The sequence below is a fragment of the Triturus cristatus genome, chromosome 8 (genome assembly GCF_964204655.1).
Source record: "Triturus cristatus chromosome 8, aTriCri1.1, whole genome shotgun sequence".
Taxonomy (NCBI): domain Eukaryota; kingdom Metazoa; phylum Chordata; class Amphibia; order Caudata; family Salamandridae; genus Triturus; species Triturus cristatus.
In genome coordinates this window covers 332,368,856-332,386,830 of record NC_140591.1, presented here as the reverse complement: position 1 = coordinate 332,386,830, position 17,975 = coordinate 332,368,856, and the positions used below count along the sequence as shown (strand labels likewise).

Sequence of the window (17,975 nt, the reverse complement as noted above, 5' to 3'; positions counted from 1 at the left end):
TTTGTATGTACGTCAGAGCTGGTCATACTTGTGTGAAGTAACTATTTTGCACCAATGGGAAAATATATATAGATCTTAAAGCCTAATAAAAATCGCAAAAAAACTTAAAATGTACAATGTCTTGGTCCGCAAAGTTGTCACAGGAACATGATTTTAGCTCACCCGGTTTGTTAAAAACACTGGTGACTGCAAGGAACCAGTGAATTAGGTTGAGCATAAACTTTGTTAACATAAAGTGGTGGTGGGCATTGGTGACAAATGATAAATAGGTTTCCCCCTGGGGACATATTTTCAGTAGGATATATATTCTCACTGTGGGTTTGAGTAACTCCCTGATTTCTCTTTAACTTTGCCAACAGGTTAGAGAAAGATTTTTAATTGATTGCAGTTCCTCTGGCGCACCTGTCTGGGGTTAGTGAACAGTTTTGTACGGTCCACACTCGTAAGCGTCTGCTTGACATACTGCAGCCAAGGTATGTCAAGAGCGCCAGTGAGAGATTTGCAGTCCTTAATTAGTGAATGGTATAATGTAAGGGCTGGACTGGACCAGATTCTCAGCCACCACAAGATACGTGCCATGGCAATGATGTCAGGAACATAATCGAGGCCCAATTCCTCATGTACTGAAAAACTTCAGGTGCTAGCAGGAACTGCATGGAGACTATGCAAGAAATTATTTTCGATCACTTGGAGCTCCCCAGTGTCTTAATACCCCCAGAGTCACACCCTTAAGTTGCTATTGACAGGATAAAAAAAAAGGCCACTGCTTGTATTTTCTTTAATTACCCCTGAGGTGGGCCAGGGCCTGGGACTTGACATGCATTTTCTTTTTAACTGGAGAGAGGGGCATGAGGAGACCCCCATGCAAAGTTATGGCTCTGGGAACCCCGTCCCCCAGGGCCTGATACTATACTGTCCCGGGGACCCCATTCCCTAGGACATTGTTTACATTTGCAGGCCACAGAGTATCCTGCCTGTCGTGAACACACGCAGGGAAACACTATTTTGCTCCCACCGGCTGGAGCAAAAGAAAACACAGCTCCTACGTGGCCAGGGCAGTTGCTTGCCTGAGGGGCACTGTCGGCTGTGGGAGCCTTGGAGCTCTCCCAGTGGCCCCCAGCAAAAAGAGAAGCTGTGAGTGTCAAAATAAAATCAAATAAAACAAAGTAAGGAATGTAGCCGGAGGTTGTGAAAAGGAGCCGTAAATAAGTGGTCAGGGCCCTCTCCATTCATTGATAAAACAAATTCTACCCACCACATCATAGAGCATGGGGCAGTCCTCTTCAGCCTTTGGCTAAGTTCACTATGAGTAATGGAATTCACTATGATTGATGGAATTCTACCCTTTCACGCAGAGCACATCCACACGACAAACAGTTCTCTTTAATACCAGGGACTAATGGGCTGGAGTGTGCTTTTAGATGAAACAACAAATGTTTTTTGTAGTAAGATTTTACAAAGAACAAAACAAAACAAGAAATAATAGTTGCCAAAACCAAAAGGTTGGCAGCAAACACCAGACCTATTGTCTTTTTCAATGCTACTTTGTTAAGCTTATCATAATAAAAGCTTCCACCAGTCCCAAGATTTCACAGGTACAACAGACTCTAGACAGCCACTGTATTGTCCTGACTTTTGGTATATGTGGATCAGAAACATTTTGTTCTATGGCTGCAACAAAGTTGTGTTGTGTCTTTCTCTTGCATTTTCTGTAATCTGTATTACTGGGCTATAAGCAGGTAGTTTCCTTCCATCTATGAGTGTGCATGTGTGTGTTCTTACTATTCTTTTTCAAAAACACAAAAGTTGATAGGGCGAATGCTTGCAATAAGCCTAATCAATGGCAATAGGGTATCATTTCAACCCATCGTTCTTTTGCCCACTATGCCAGCCATGAGACCCAGCCAAATGGAAACTCGTCTTGGTTCTCCTCCTCCTATAGAAAAAAGTTCAGCCTGAACTGCCAAAGCCAGTGGAGAGTAGCAAGGGGGGCCAGTCCGCCCCGGGCGGCACGAGTTTTAGGGATGGCGGCCTCCCCCCGCTCTTACATGAGTACATGAGTATTCTGCGGGACGGCAAACACAGGAATCAATGCCAGCACCCAACCCCCCGCTCTTCAGCACAGCCGTTGCGGGCGGCAAAGGCAGGGACAGCCACGGGCTGCAAAGTGCCTAGCTATGCTACTGGCCAAAACAGGTCCTCGCAGAACCAGAACACAAGCATTCTAAGACCAGTTTGACCTTGATTTGGGTTCTTTAGTCAGGTGTAAATTGGTTCTTTTTCTGCAACATAACTTGACCTCCTACAGGCTTAATTTTGAGCTGGCAATAACTGAGAATCCTGCTATTTGAGAAGAAAGTTACCACAGTGGGGGATGCCTCGTGTAGAATCTGTCAATTAAATTTCCTCTACAATTTGGATACCATCACAGAAGTAATATCACTGGCAGACTGTACTGTAGAGAAGAATCCTTCAATGAAGAATTCAGTGCTTCCCCCATAAATTGTAGGGTTTGCCCTTACAGCTCAACTCTGCATCAGGCCCAATATTTCTTTCAGAATTGATTGGTTTAAGATAAGCACAGCTCTTTCAGGAAAACATTCCCTGCACTGATAAAAGCATTCCCTGGCTCTCTACTTTTATTGGGTCAAATGTAAACTTATTTTTCTGTGCATATAAAGGGTTCGCGTTATTTCGCAAACTTTATCTTTTGAAATGTTTGGCTGGATAGGATCTGTGCGGTTTTAACAAACAAGTATTGGTTAGTTGTAAAAGGTACCAATAAACGTAATTCCTGAATTTGTGCAGTGGAACACACACAGACACATTTTTAAAATGTATAGAACTGACAAATCATTGTTTCCCATGGAAAAACTGTAGGGGGCAGATTTATGAGGGACTTGCGCCCCTTTTACGCCGCCGTTGCGTCACTTTTGTGACGCAGCGGCGGCGTAAACCATGCGCCATGTTGCGCCCCATTTACATCGTGACGCATCTCCATAGATGCGTCACGGTGTAAAGCCCTGCGCCACATGAAACCTGCGTCAGGTTTCATGTGGGCGTTTCTACTCAGGGGGGGCGTTCCGTCGCAGGAACGCCCCTGAAAAGTGACTCAGTGAAATCTATAAGATTTCACTGAGTCACTTTCCCAACGCTGATGCGTCAAAGCCCTGCGCCTGCTTGAAGCAGGCGTAAGGCTTGACGCACCATGCTAGGGATAGGGTAAGTTGGAACAGTGCTGGAGTTGCGTCGCGCTTGCGTCGCAACTTCAGTACTGCGCCAACCTTACGCCGGCAGATGCGTCACGTATCTGCTTGTCCTTGCGTCACGATGCACCGCATTGTAAATGCGGCGCATCTACGGTGGCGCAAGGGCAAACTTGCGTGACGCATCTTCCCTGGCGCATCCATGCTGATTTGCAGGGATGCGCCAGGGAACATAAATCTGCCCCCAAGTTTCTGTCCCAAACAGTCACACGAACAAGTGTGTGACTGAGGGTTGTGGCCTCTGCTTTTAAGATGTTAATGCGTTTCATTACCTGTTTGAACAGTCATATGAAAACTAAATTCACCACAGTCATTCCTGTTTTTTTTACCACAAACATCCTGATTCATGACCAAAGCCAGAGAGGTGTGTTACATTTCATGGTGGGGGACTGCTTCCATAATTATGGTTTAAGTATTTTGTAGCGTTGAAGTTTAAAAGAACATTTTAAAATTTTTAGGCAAGAAGTAGTTGCAAAAATACTTCTCTGTTAATGGCTTTTAAAAGTAGATAAAACTGCACAATCTATCAAGTCATGCTAAAAAATCGGATTTATGTGGATTTAAAGTATTTCAATTGTACTTCATAATATTTCAAACAAAACTATAAATATACTGTAATAATTGGGGGTATTTCTGAGAAAATCGTATTACTGGAAGCATTGGATGGGTGTTATCCTCACTAAAAAAGTGCAATTCTGCACTTTGTAAAACATACTTTACCAGCTTTCGGCTCGTAATTTTTCAAAAACTTAAAAGTGAGAAACATAGTTTTCAATTAATTGATCAAGGTTGATTGCTAGCAGGACTTCAGAAAGCTGCTCATGAAATTTATTGAAATAACCAGAAGCTCTTTTCAAGTGAATCACAAAATTGTTCAGATCCGATTAAATTTTCCAGAACTTACCTGCAACATGTCCTCACATTATTAACTGACACCTCACAAGCAATATTGTTGTGGTTAAGGTGATACAAAAAATCCCCAGGAAACACGGTGATTGAACTATAAGGATGGTAATTTCCCCTTTTAGCATTCCTTCAGTTATAAAAAGAAAATAATGAGACTGCAGTCTTTCTGCAAATGCTCAAGCAAAGACAGAGTCCACAAATTAAAATAATTTATGAAAGTGAATACTGAAGGTTTCTATTGTCTAATGGACATGTTGGCGTTTGGCAGTGTAATGTGCGCTGAATGTCATTTTAAAATATCCATTCAATGCCGAACCTATCACTTAAGTCTGCCACCTCAGTTCATGTCACCAGGGCGCCATGTTTCCAATACTTGACTTTGATTTGACTGCCACATGCAGTTTGGAGCCTCTTGGTGGCAATAATTAGTAAAAGAAAAGTACAGCATTTGGAACACGTTCCCTGGTGACCTGGACTTAAGGCTGTAGCATGATTTATTGAGGGTGCTCGTTCCTCGGAGATAATGCGTTTCTCAACTGGATGAAGAAGCTGGGGCAAAAGCAGCACTTTGAGAAAAAGGCAATCGGTTTAATACAATGTGGGCTTAAGTGGCAGCAGTGTAAAGTATACCAGGAAGGCTGTAGTGTAAATTTTGTTAAGGCAGTAACCTAGCCTGCAAGACGTGTAGCGAAGGAAAAGTATATTTACTAAGGCCAGCCTGCACCACTTACTGTAGGTTATTTTGTATAAGATCAGATCCCCAATGCAAATATGATGCTCTGCAATGTGAATACTTTAACATTGCATTCATTAGCGTAGCAAAAGCCCCCGCAGCCTCTACAGTATAGGGGGCCCCCAAAGTTCGGGGGCCCCCTCCTGCACTGGCAGGTCCCTGGCCTGGGAGCTTCGGACTAAGTCCGGAGTGTGGAAGCCCCCCTGCACGTACTTTCAGGGGAGCCCCCTCAAGTTTTGTTACGCCACTAATTGCATTGAGGAAGAATTTGGGCAGTTTCAGACTTTACTAAGGCAGTCACATGCAGCTAATGAGACTGAATCCAGGATGAATCTTAGGGGGATATTCACAAGGACTTATCTCCGAATTATCTCCACCTTAACGCATCAAAAGTGGAGATAGATTTAACACTCCATTCACAAGCCGGTGCAAACTGCAGACAACGCCAGTATTCCCGTGATAACTGCCCCAAAATTTATCTTCACGGTGGACACCACCAACTTACCCTAATGAGATGCAGAGTAGGCGTTCCCGTGCAAAAACACACGAAAAAACCACAACACCACTTTAAACAACGAACTACCAGATCCGCGAAGCAAACCAAAAACAGGTGATAAGCCACGGTAGAACCAGAGATTTAACACCTGCCTTTTGCTGGTGCTAAGCAGGACGACTACCCATAGCATGACAGGGAGCCAGGAGCCACACCTGAAGACCCACAGATGCCATGGAGACAATGATCATGCAGCTCCAATACCCATGAGGACCACAACACCCACCACCCCCAGCCCCCCTCTAGCCCCCCTCTCCCCCCGGACATACACATACCGTGCATGACACAAGAGCCACGAAAAGCACATGATGACACACAGTGCCAAAAAAAACACACATGTGTGGCCAGAAGGACGAGAAACAGTCACACAGCACTGAGGTAACAACCAAAAACTTTATTGGAATACAACACAAAACACCAATACGGAAGACTCCTGTCGGGTCCGTCAGGGACAATCGCAACGTCACAACCTGGATAATAAAGCACAAAATCAGGACGTGTGTCATGCGCACATCAAAGGAGCGAGACACAGAGAAACAGAGAAGGAAAGAAAGCCAGAGAGAAAGAGAGGGAAGGAAAGGAAGGGAGAGAAGGGAGAGAGAGTGAGAGAGAAAGGAAAGGAAGGGAGAGAGAGAGAGAGAGAGATAGAGAGAGAGAGAGGGAAGGGAGAGAGAGTGAGAGAGAGAGAAGGAAAGGAAGGAAGAGAGAGAGGTAAGGGAGCGAGAGTGAGACAGAGAGAAGGAAAGGAAGGGAGAGAGAGAGAGGGAAGGGAGAGAGAGTGAGAGAGAGAGAAGGAAAGGAAGGGAGAGTGAGAGAGACACCGCCGCCCCTGCGCACCCAGGCCCCACTGTTCACCTGCTGCCACCAGTGTGTCCACCAGTGGGCACACCACGTGCCCGTGCAGGCTCCAGGCCCCGGTCCCACCACAATGGCATGGTCCATAACATGCGGACCCGCCCCGCAGCCCAGCAGGTCTCACACATGACGCTGAGTCCTGAGTCATTAATGGTGGAGACCACATCAGTGTACACGTCATCATCGCAGGCTGCACACCCGCTCAGCTATTTCGGTGCCACTAACCCTGTGCAATGCCAGTCAGTGCCATGTGGTAGTAGGCCCATGACGGCCGCCAGGCTTCGGGTGCCACTAACCCTGTGCGCAACAACTCATGGGCCCTGTATGATTGAGAACCGTGGAGCATCCGTCATCCAGTCACCACCGGCAGAGGGGAATGTGACGTAGTTGATCCCTTATATTTGCGGGGTCACATGGCCTGTGACGCCTGTGCCGGATGGGTGTGGTGTGTGTCCAAACCTGCCCTCAGGGAGTGGCCGTGACATGCTGACAACTAGACCAGTGACCTGCACACCACCAGCGAGTGCGCCTGCGACAGGTAGCTATGTGGGCGCCCCCCTCAGAGCGTGAGCGGAGTGGTCTGGCCTGGCGTACCCAGACCAGCACAGGGCTTGCAACAATGACTCGGGGGCTCTGGGCGTGGTTCAGTCCATGTCCGGACAAGGAAGTGACTGATGCGTGTGTCCCTGTTGTAGTGTCTACGGCACCCGGAACACAATAGGCAATGGAGCACACTGTGACTGGCATCCCACTAGATGAGCATCATTAACGTAAGGGAAATCACTGTTCCTACATCCATCCACACATTCATACATGAATGATGAAAGACATGACTCAGCAGTGCGTTACTGGATGTTTATTGCACATCCAGTGGAATTTTGCAGCTGGAGCGGTACAGGGCCATGCCAAGCACACTACACAATATGGGCCCATGGAGGGCCCGCCAGAGTCCATCCGGGGATGACATGTACTACGGAAGAGGAAGGGTACAGTTCGCAGTCTGGTCGCCGTGTCATTGGTTAACAAACAGGATATGGCAGTCCATGTCGCGGTCCAAGGTGAGTGCAGCGGAGTGTATAGGGGGTCAGTGGAAGGTCATGGGGCCATGTGCGGCACCGAGCAAAAACAGGCCAGGTGGCGGAAATGAATGCTAGTTCCTCCTTCTGAGCACAATCCCATCCACGTCCTCGTCCTCGGATGTGTGCTCTGCCCCACCTGTGGGTGTTGCAGTACCGGCTGCGGCACTGTGTGCAACTGACACATCAGGGGCCGGAGGAGTATTGTCGGCCGCACTGTGTGGCAGTGACATATCAGGTGCTGGAGTTGATACGCCTGCCGCACTGTGAGGCACTGACACACCGAGGGGCGGAGATGTGGATGGTGTGGGGGCAGCAGCATTCATCAGCGTCACGCCTTGTGGCAGCAATGCCATGATGAGGATCTGCAGGGCATGGTAGATCCCAGCTACATTTTGCTGATGTGCAGCGGTGGCTGCCATCCTTTCCGCCTCCATCCACACCATGTCCTCCATGAGCCTCCGTATGTGTGCCAGCTCACGGTGAGTTGAGGATGATGTCAATGATGTCTTGGAGAGCTTGGGTGTCGATGTTGGGGGTGTCCTCCTCGTCATCACTGAAGAGTGGCTGGGACTGCTCTGCAGGAGGTGTTGCGGGTGCCTCTGCAATGTGAAGGGGAGATGGTGTATTACAATGTGTCCACATATATGTAGCCGCATGGTACATGTTGACATTCAGACAGCATGGCATTATACATTGTGACAGTCTGTAGATCAAGGCCATGACCCAGAGTCATTGTGGGTGTGCACTGTGCTCTGGTTGATTGTGCATGTGTACCATTGTGGCCATCTCCACCCGTCCCCCCAGTACCTGGTGGTCACTCACCCTGTTGCGTCCTGTCGAGAAGTGTCCGGTCCCCCGACTCCGGCCACAGTCTCCACACTGATGACTGTCGACACCAGCTCCTCCATGTCATCCAGAACGAGCTGTGGCACTGGGCCCCCACCTCCAGTCTGCGTTGCTGCCTTCTGGTTGGCTGCGAGTTTCTCCTTGGTCTTGCGCTTGATGTCAATCCATCGCCTTGGCCTCATCCATTGACCTCTTGTGCTCTCCGACGCCATTCACCTTGTCCACGATGTTCCGCCATTTTTCATGTATGGAGCTGACGAACAGTTGTTGATGGTGTTCCATCACCTCCGTGACCAGGATCCTGTTTCCCTGAGGACTGAACTTTGTCTTCCTCTTCTTTTTGTCCTTGCCCTTCCCTGTCCCCGAGGTCCCAGGCTGGTCGTCCGGGGTGCTTGTGGGGTTGCACTCGTCCTCTGCGCCTGCTCCGGCTGCCTCCATGGTGCTTGGGTGTTGATCAGTTTGTGTTAGAGTATTTTTTCTACTTTTATAGTGATTTTTCCCACCTGCTATGTGTGTATTGCAGGCCTGGCGCTGCTTATCGCTGATTTCCTCGTCGCGCTTTGGCCCAGCGCATGTTTTTTTGCAGGTGGTTGTATTGCGGACATTGACTGCGGTTTCGGGAGACTATCGCATGGTACCGCCTTGTTGTGAATTCCACGTTGACACAGGGTTATTTTCCCGCGATAGGCTGCGATGTGTAAAGTTGCGTTAGCATTTTTTGGTGATGTTTACCACACGTTCTTGTGAATATACCCCCAAGAGATTTCTCTGAGGTGGGAAAAATAGGGATATTATACTAGTCAGTCATGCTAGTCTCAAGGTATCCCAGTGGCACAGGCTTTTTTCAATAATATATCATATATTGCTGTGGAGGGAGTAAATTGTAGGTACTCGCTTGACGGTTGTAGTCTGGTAACAACATGAATGCTGGGCATGCTTGACTAAAACAACGTAACAGCTGAGTACTAGAGGATGTTAATGCAAGGGCATGCCACAAGGTCTGTCTGACCATACCTAGCATTGGGGCACACAGGTTATGGATCGGAGGTTCTAGGATATATTCTCTTCAGAGGAACACATTTGGGTGGTACTCTTCAGAAATAAAGAAAATTGAGGGTAGTTTGCCTGATGTCTAAGCTAGTCATAATAAGATATTGAGATATCCCACATTCTGATTTGCAGAATCAAGGTTGTTGGAATTCTATTGTTCACCAGTGTGATGGATTTTCCATTCTCGTAAATGCAGGGGCAATAATATCAGATTTCCAGTTGAGGGTGGCCCTCTATATTCATAGGTTTCTGGGTATTCACAACCTTTTTGCAGGTAGTTTCCCACCTTAGAAACACACAGAAAGCTATTTCGTTAATGTCAAGAGTAAGTGCCTTACTGTGATAGACAGTAGAAAGGGGAAGGGCGACCTCACATTTTACATGGCTCTAGAGGAAGGTGTTTGGTCAGAGGGAAACATATTTCTCTGTTGAGACAAAAAACACATTACCATGTAATTTACTGATGTAGAATTTTTCAACTGGTGTAAGTTCTGTGTGCCTAAATTATTGACATGGGAGTACTCCTGGAAAAGATAGTACTGTTACCGATTTCCAGAAATACGTCTGTGATTTTTAGAGAATCCTTTATAGATCAGAAATCTACTTCATGTGTAGGTTTAAGCTTACAGAAATGGATGCTTGAGTTTGACAAGTGGGCATTTGTAAATTAGGTGTTTTGTTGTTCTTGAAACATTGCTTTGGGAAAGTCGCATGAAGGTAGGTCCTGGATATAGTGTTGCAGAAATTCCTGGAATCTTTGTGGAGTGTTTCCAGGGTGATATCAGGTAGTGTAAAATGACTCTTTAGAGAGTTAGAGCTGGTAAGATAGGGCTTTGTCCTACTGCCCTCACTACTGACAGGGGCGGCTCATCCGCTGATGTGGAGGAGCGTTGCCCCACTGCTCTTTGAGCAGGAAAAATAAAATGATAATAACACTGTTTTTATCATTTTATTTTTCACAGTTTGGGGCTGGGTTCGGACAGGGCTGGAGGTACAGGGGAAGGAGTGGTTTGCACACTCCAAGTGCACATGACTGCTTGGCCGGCCGTCTTGGCCCTGCATTGCACAGCCTAGTAGGGAACCAATCACAATGCTGCATTTCTGCATTGTGAATGGCTATGAGGAGCCTGGGTAATTCCTGGTTCCAGGACTTGCCGGAGAAGCGGAGGAGAGGCCCAGCTGGCGGAAGAGGTAAGTGGTATTTTATTTTGTCCCCCTGCAACCCCACTGCTCCCCTGCCCCTCCACCCTTATTCCCTGCCAGCCGGTACTGACTACAGATATTTTTTTAGGGATTCTCGAGATCACAGATGCTCAAATTTCAGTGTATTGACTCATCCTTTAGTATACTCCGGCGGAAATGATTTGAAAATTGTTGACTTGATGAATAGTAACATCTGCTGCATATATATCTTTTCAAGAACCAAGCGATAAATTGCTGATAAATGGTTTATATTAAACCTCGTATGTTCTGCATATGGGAAATGTTGCTAAAACCATTGTTTCTAACAAAACATATTAAAATATGATATGCAATCCATAGCAGCATAAAATGTGACCTCATAATTTTTGGAATGCTAATGTTCTTAAAAAAACTACAGAGGCTTTATTACTCAAAAATGTCTAATTTTGGTTTGTCCTCCAGCAGCAATTATAACCCTGTCTTCAGATGTTGATGGAAACAGAAATGAATCCATGGTCCAGTGCATTTTATCAAATCAGGGTTTCAGTCAATTAAGGCAACTGGATGTAACAGGCGTTCCTAAGGTAAACCAATTCAGATTTGAAAATATATGCAAGTGGGACACATGCCACAAATATATAATATATGAAATTTTCAAAAACCTAGGCATGCAAATACAGCTGAAAGCACAAGTTGCGAGGCAGCCTGTCAGCCAAACAGAATAAAAGAAACTTAAACAAGCATTGATAAAGTCATTTCTGTATGCACTCTGATCTAGAATCTGTTTGTCTTGCAACATTATGTTACCTGAAAGTCAGTGTCTAACTAGCCTGGTTCTCTCAATGTATGAAAGATGTAGTAAGTGTGCATAATACTGAAATACGACATATGCACCCAGCACATAAATTGTGGCTGTAATTGCTGGATATTCATAAACAAGCAACCACCCCACTCCCCAAACATGACATTGTTGTTGCAACAGGGAAAATAAAACCACTGCTCCTAAGATTTTCATCATTTAATCTGGTGAAATATGATAATTGCTTTCCATTCCTTGCCTTATGCCTCCTCTCCTCTTTTTATGTGCTGCTGTGGAGGAAAAATGGGTGAGGGCCTGAGACAACAGAAGGAAAGAGAGAGCCAAAGACAACAGTAAAGTGAGGAAGAACACAGCCTCCCAGAATCCCCTGGCCAATGAAAACGCTGTCTTACAGCAGTGTTATGATTGGTCTGAGCCCCGTGGTTGGGTGCTCAGATGGGCACAAGGAGGCTGTGCATGTTCCCCACCAGGCTGTATAATGCAGCCTGATGGGGGACATGCAAAGTGCGCAGGACTGTTTGGCTGGCCCCAGACGGCCAGCTAAACTGTCCTGCGCACTTTAGAGTGTGCTTAACACTCCTACCCCTGGCCTCGGCTCTGGTCAGCCCGCACCTAAGCAGGAAGGAAAACTAAAATGATAATAGCACCAGTGAGAAAGAGAAATGCAGTGAGAGCATTGTTGCTCATGTTTTAAGCCCACATTTTACCTGATTTTAGCATGTGAAATGTCAGGGGGGTGGGTGGGGGGTGGAATATTGAGTATGCATTGTTCCAGCAATAACACATAATCCCATCCAGCTGGTCACTGCTGTTGCTGGCAAAATCGAAATTATGACTACATTTGTAATAGGACTCTACATTCATTATGATGTGAAAAGAAACACCCAATTGAGCATCGAATATTATTTACATGTATTTTAGAATACAGCAATACATCCAAATCAAAACAATAAAATGCATCCATTGTACTGCCAAAGCGGTAAGACGCCTCTTTTAACCATGTTCAGAAAGATTCAATAAAAAAGACCCATAAAAGAGATGGGTGACATGAATGGATAATCTTAAGCCCAATACAACAACAAAACTACCAGATACATGTTAGATAAATGTCCCATTGTATATATGAACCACCGGTTGGCAGTCTTTAAATGTCATTGAGCTGCCCTTGGTGATAGGACTGCTGGAGGTTACTACATATAGAGCGCTGGGCCTCAGACATCAATGATTTCCACTTGGATACTGGAACTGGCATTGTAGTGTAGTTCCTATATCCTTGATAGGCTCTGCGCATTGGAATAACATACACTATAGATTAGACATAGGACTAAGGTCAGTATGTCTCTATCGAGTATATTAAACTTACTTGTGTGTGCAAGCTAACTCAGAGGTCACTAGGAACTTCTCGAATATACAAGAAGGGATTAGTCTCTGACAACCGCATAAACATGACAACTTTGTTTCCTTTTAGAATCGGAACAGTCTCAGAATCGTGGAAACAATAGATAACAGTTTCACTCAGTCAATCGTGCATGCTTCGTTTCTACAGAGTTGCACAGAAATAGAGAGATGGGCGTTTCAATAAAATGGTTTATTGAACAGTCTTATTTCTCATGCAAGAGATATGAATTGCTACAATCGTAAGACAGACTGCAAAGTAAAATATGTACGAGGTTAGCAGTAAGATAACATAATACTGCAATAGCATGGTTTGTAGCTATGACATATATTAATTAAAATACATACATAAATAACATAATGCTAAAATGTGATACTCATCAGATGCTTCTAAATTGTTCTTCCCCAGTGTACCTAACCTAAGTGCAGTACGAGGTTTGAAGTAGGTGCTATTTCTTCTGAACTTGCCTTGGCGAACCGCGTAGTCTGGGTTGGATCGAATCCTCCGGGAACCACAATTTGCCAGGGCAAGTGCTGGTATATTTATACCTTGAAGGTGTCTAGGAATGCCAGTATTGACGTAAAAGTCGGGCAGAGGAACGTCATGAATGAACCCCTAAGGAATAGATGTTCATGCATACTTAATGAGTTCTTGGAGAAATCAACATTCAAGCTGAGGGAAATTCCTAAAGGCTTAAGGGTCTTGGTTTCCAAGAATTCGTTGCGACATGGATGGACAGATGTAGGTGGCCATGCCTGTATTTGGTTTGTGCGGACAATGTCTAAATAAGGGCCGGATTTCTATGTACAAGTAAGGGCAATGTGAATTGTACCTATATAAGGGCATAAATCGGGAAACCTATATACGGAATCTAAATCTGCACACAACACCCACTCCAGTTTCGTATGAATGACGTTACTAAGTCCTAAACGTTCTAAACATATCTTAAAACAGAGTATCGCATGGGTTTGCTAAAACAAGCTAAAAACATATCTAAAACATATGTTCTAAAAATACATTACAAAACCATTGCTATGCATAAAGTGTTGTACATATTAAAGGCAATGTTCCATTCCAAGCATAGGATCATATTGGAATGCTAAATGAATGAACCAATGTATATACATGTGATGAAATGGCTCGTAAATACAGAAGAAGAAAGGGTCAGAAACCATTTCACATCAGGTTACATAAGTCAAATTGTTAATCATGACAGGGTGGCATACTGTCCCTGCAAGTGTTATCAAAGAATTCTGTTCTCTATGAATAGTTCTACTATAAGCAGATTACTTTGCCAAAAAAAAAAATTTTGGGACGGGGATATAAAAAAAATATATATTCATAGAAAAAGTTCCAAAGTCAGTATTACGTTTGAAAAAGAATGAAGGCCAAATTCAGAGTTTCTCCGGAACACTGTGTGCTTGAATTAAAAGTCACTGTGTGGGGATGGAGAAAACATAACATTTTCTAATCCTGTAGACAACAAATCGTTTACCATTGTGGGTGAGAGTTGGAATACCTCGTGTAGAAGATCAACAGCACATAGATGCGAACTATCGCCTTAAGCATGGAAAGCATCAGCAATGTCCGGATTGGATGTTACCGGCGCGCCTGGTGTTTCCTCTCGTACCTCAGCAGTAGCAGGTTGCGTCTGTGAGATCTCAATGAATGCCGCCATCAGGATTGGTAGCCGCTGGGGACAACACATAGCATGGGCCGTTATCGGGTCCAGCAGAGTATCGATATCCGTAGGCATGACTGATGGGAGTGTCAGACAAATGTCCAGCACGCATTCTTCTCCGCATAGCAGGCAGCGTAGAACAGATAAGATGCAATCTTGCCAGATTGGTCTGAATGACAGAAACCAAGTGGTGTTTAATTCTTGTAGACGAGGTAAACCCAGAATTTCAACGATGTGCTCACGACACTTCATCTCCAATAGAGTTCTTTCAATGGCGAACTGGGTGTCGCTGGTGATTTGGCTTGCCATATCGTGCAATAGGAGCACAAATAGTATCCCTGCAATGAGTGCTAAAAGGAGCGGCAGTCTGCCAAACACAGAGTGCACGAAGTTTGGAAAAATTCAGAGGACTGCCTGAAAAGGTGCTAACAGTCCTGCACACACGTTCTTAAATACATGTACAATACCGCTCGTATCAGACATGTTTAAGATACGACCTAACATTTCTGAGAAATGCACAGGGCAGTTTGTATACAAAAGGGTATGTATCTCCGCAGAATTCCTTGCGACTTGGAGATCATAGGTTTCTTTGGCAGAGGTCAAAAGCACAGTTTTTTGTAAAAGAATGGCTTTCATTCTGCTTAGAGTATCAATTTGTGTAGAAGAGATATTCAGTGAAGGCCATAAAGGCGACTCCCTGACTATGTTTAGTTGAGGAAACAAGTCTTGCATACAGCAAGTTACCCTGGATGTAACCATTACTAGATATGGGATACCTGGCAGCATGCCACAGCAGCTGTGTTCATTCAACATAATGTAACTCCCATTTGAAAGTTGACCAAAGTTTGGATTAATCACTGCTGCCGGTGAACCGTGCAGGTGGCAGGATAAGTTTGTAGTGGAACAGTCACAGGCCCCGTGTAAGGTAATACCCTGACAAAGGAGAGAACCGCTTAGTGCGTGTTCACAGTTTTCACTTCACGTCCCCCACTCCAACATCTACGTGTGTAAGGTAAATCCCAGGATGTCTTGATGTATTCTTTACCCAACCTTTCATATTTGTCTCCTGGTAAATTTTTTAGGCAATACTGAAAATGGAAAGTTGTAACAGGCAGAGTAATTTTACCACGTATGATGCACTCAGTAGCTGGTTTTTCTGCCACTTTGAATGGTAATTTCTCCAGTTTTTCAATGCTCAGCACAGTATAGTCTGCTCCCCTTTGTGCCATTTTGATCTGTCTATCAGTGAGATTGAATTCTGCAAACAGTGACGTAGTATTGATTAAACGACAAGGCACATAGCCAGAACGCAGGTTTTGAAGTGTCCAGCCTAATAGCATGATAGAACGTAGCTGTGACTGACCATGTTGCAACATGACCAAGTCTTGTTCCATGATATCTATGAAAGAGGATACAATGCTGTCCAAAGAATATATCCTGGACGACAGTCGTCAACCTGTTAAATGGTAGCGGCAGTTTCAGTTGGTAACCTTTCAAGTATTTGCCCGGCGGTAATCGCCTCTCATACCACTCGATAATTTACCAATAAAAGAGGCAGGCGCCGGAGACTGGAAGGCAGGAAACAAAGTTTTATTCCGTCGGAGCAGAACACATCAGATCAGACAGCAAGGTATCGTCACGAGGTGCTCTAACTGCATCTCTGAGACCTGGTCTCTTATACACCGGTTTATTGCTTTATTACATATAGTACATTCTTGAGATTCTCTTGATACCTGAAAGAACATCCCCTGAAGCCCCGGCTCAGATCCGATCCCACACATGGTTACAGTAGAGGTTCCCACCCTACCCGCAGTGGGAGATGGCTATCACGCAGCAGGGAATTCCGCTAATTCCCGGGGGTGTGTGCAACCGGCCGGGTCTCAGGGGGTAGGGGCTTTGATCTACTGTAATCCCTTTGATGCGGGGTGTTTCCCTTACAGTAGGGGCAATAAACTGCATCCGCAGGGCTAGGTGATGGCCTGGGACCAGTTCGGACAATGGGGCGCAGAGGAAGGGGGTTATCAAAGGAGAGGCATGACCATGTATGGGTTGTCGGTCGGAAGTGGTCCCGTAGCAGGGTCGCGCAGAAGGAGAGGGTTTATGGCCTGTATGAGAGAGCGGGGGTGGCCGGCGCGCGGGGGATGCTCGCAGCGCCGGGGGAAAGCGCTGGCGATCGAGAGTGAGCGGGGAGAGAGAGTGGGGTGCCTAAAATGGCGGCCGTGCATTTGCTATGCGTGGCGCTGGGGAGAGGCAAGATGGCGCAGATAATGTTCAGTTTGCACACTAAATTTCCACAGTCCTCCCTTTTAACATGTCTCGCCAGCTTGCCTAGTTTGGATCTATCCCCATAATACCCCGTACCTCCACCTCATTCAGAGCTTTCATCCGCTCAGTTTCAAAGTCCAAAGTCTTAGGGCAGATGCAGTTCATAAAAAGCGAACATAAAGGTGGCAGACACTGAATCCCCAAGCAACATCCACATAGTATCATGATTGGTATGAGGATAAATGAAAACAGCCTCCATCCCCAACCTTTAATAGTGTCCCAAAACCAACTCCCCAGTGACCATTCTTCTTGCTCTTGATGGACCTCTGTGGACAGTCTGTGGAGGTGTTCAATTGCTTTGTAGACTGAGGGTGAGTTATCCGGTACGTAGGTACAACAGCTGGACCCAATGATGCGGCATGCTCCTCCGCGATCAGCCAGAACCACATCTAGAACAAGGCGGTTCTGGAGAGCCACCAGGCGGACGGCCTGAAGCTCAGCGGTGTTGTTGGCGAGGGCGCCAGCTGTAATATTCATTGCTGTTTCGACTGCCTGGGTTAAGTGGCGGATGGCACGGCTGTTTGCCATCGGACCCCAGAGCGGAACAAGACCCTTTACTGCGTCCATGAACTGTGCTCCGGTGGAGTCGGTTTGTACAATGTCTTTGGCACGTTTCTGTCGGTGATGGTTTGCTGGAGCCACATACGTCGGAGGAAGGACAAAGGCGATGTAGCAGGTGCCTCCCCAACCTTTCGGGAGCCAGGTGTAGGCCTTAGTACCACAGACGAAGTACATATTCGGGGAGGCAACAAAGGAGGGTGGGTCAACTGAGTCCAATGTTCGGGTGATGAGGCAGGAGCTGTGGCCCACCAGCTGTGCCCCCAGGCCTTCGAGGCATACAGATCCAGTGATGTTGATGACGGACAGGGCCACTGTTAGGGTGGCGGCTGTCCGTTTTCGGAGGTAAGAGAAGGTGGGTCTGGCTGGATTGTTGAACACTTGCATTTCAATTCGCTCTTTGGCGGGGATGTCCATGTGAAAGGAAGTGTTTGATCTCAGAGGGCAGAAGAGGGCGGAGGTTCTACCAGTTTTGTTCAGCCAGAACCCATAGTAGAAGTGTGACATGGTTCTGCCGGAAGTGGCATTGTCCTTGTAGCTCTCCTGCAGGAGGATCAGCCAGGCGAGGCAGGAACCATGGACAGAAAAAGGTGAAGGGATGAAGGGGATTGAGTGCCCAGTGGCATGGGGCAGCAATCCACAGATCCAGCAGTTAGTGGCGTTGGTGGCAAGATTGTGTTGGTGGAGCAACTGCACAAAAGAGTTATTCCAGAACTCCTTACGCC

The 17,975-nt window shown here is 46.0% G+C and overlaps 1 protein-coding gene across 2 annotated transcripts in view; it reads left to right on the top strand.

Moving 5' to 3' along the window:
- Window positions 1–17,975, top strand: part of FLT3 (fms related receptor tyrosine kinase 3) — a 581,742-nt gene that overhangs the window by 164,739 nt on the left and 399,028 nt on the right. The window contains exon 2 of one of the 2 annotated variants that reach the window (XM_085621634.1): window positions 10,936–11,054. In XM_085621634.1, the coding sequence (XP_085477760.1) occupies window positions 10,936–11,054 (119 nt within the window). Of the gene's footprint in view, window positions 1–10,932; window positions 11,055–17,975 lie in introns of both variants that reach the window. The other variant, XM_085621633.1, reaches the window with a different exon arrangement.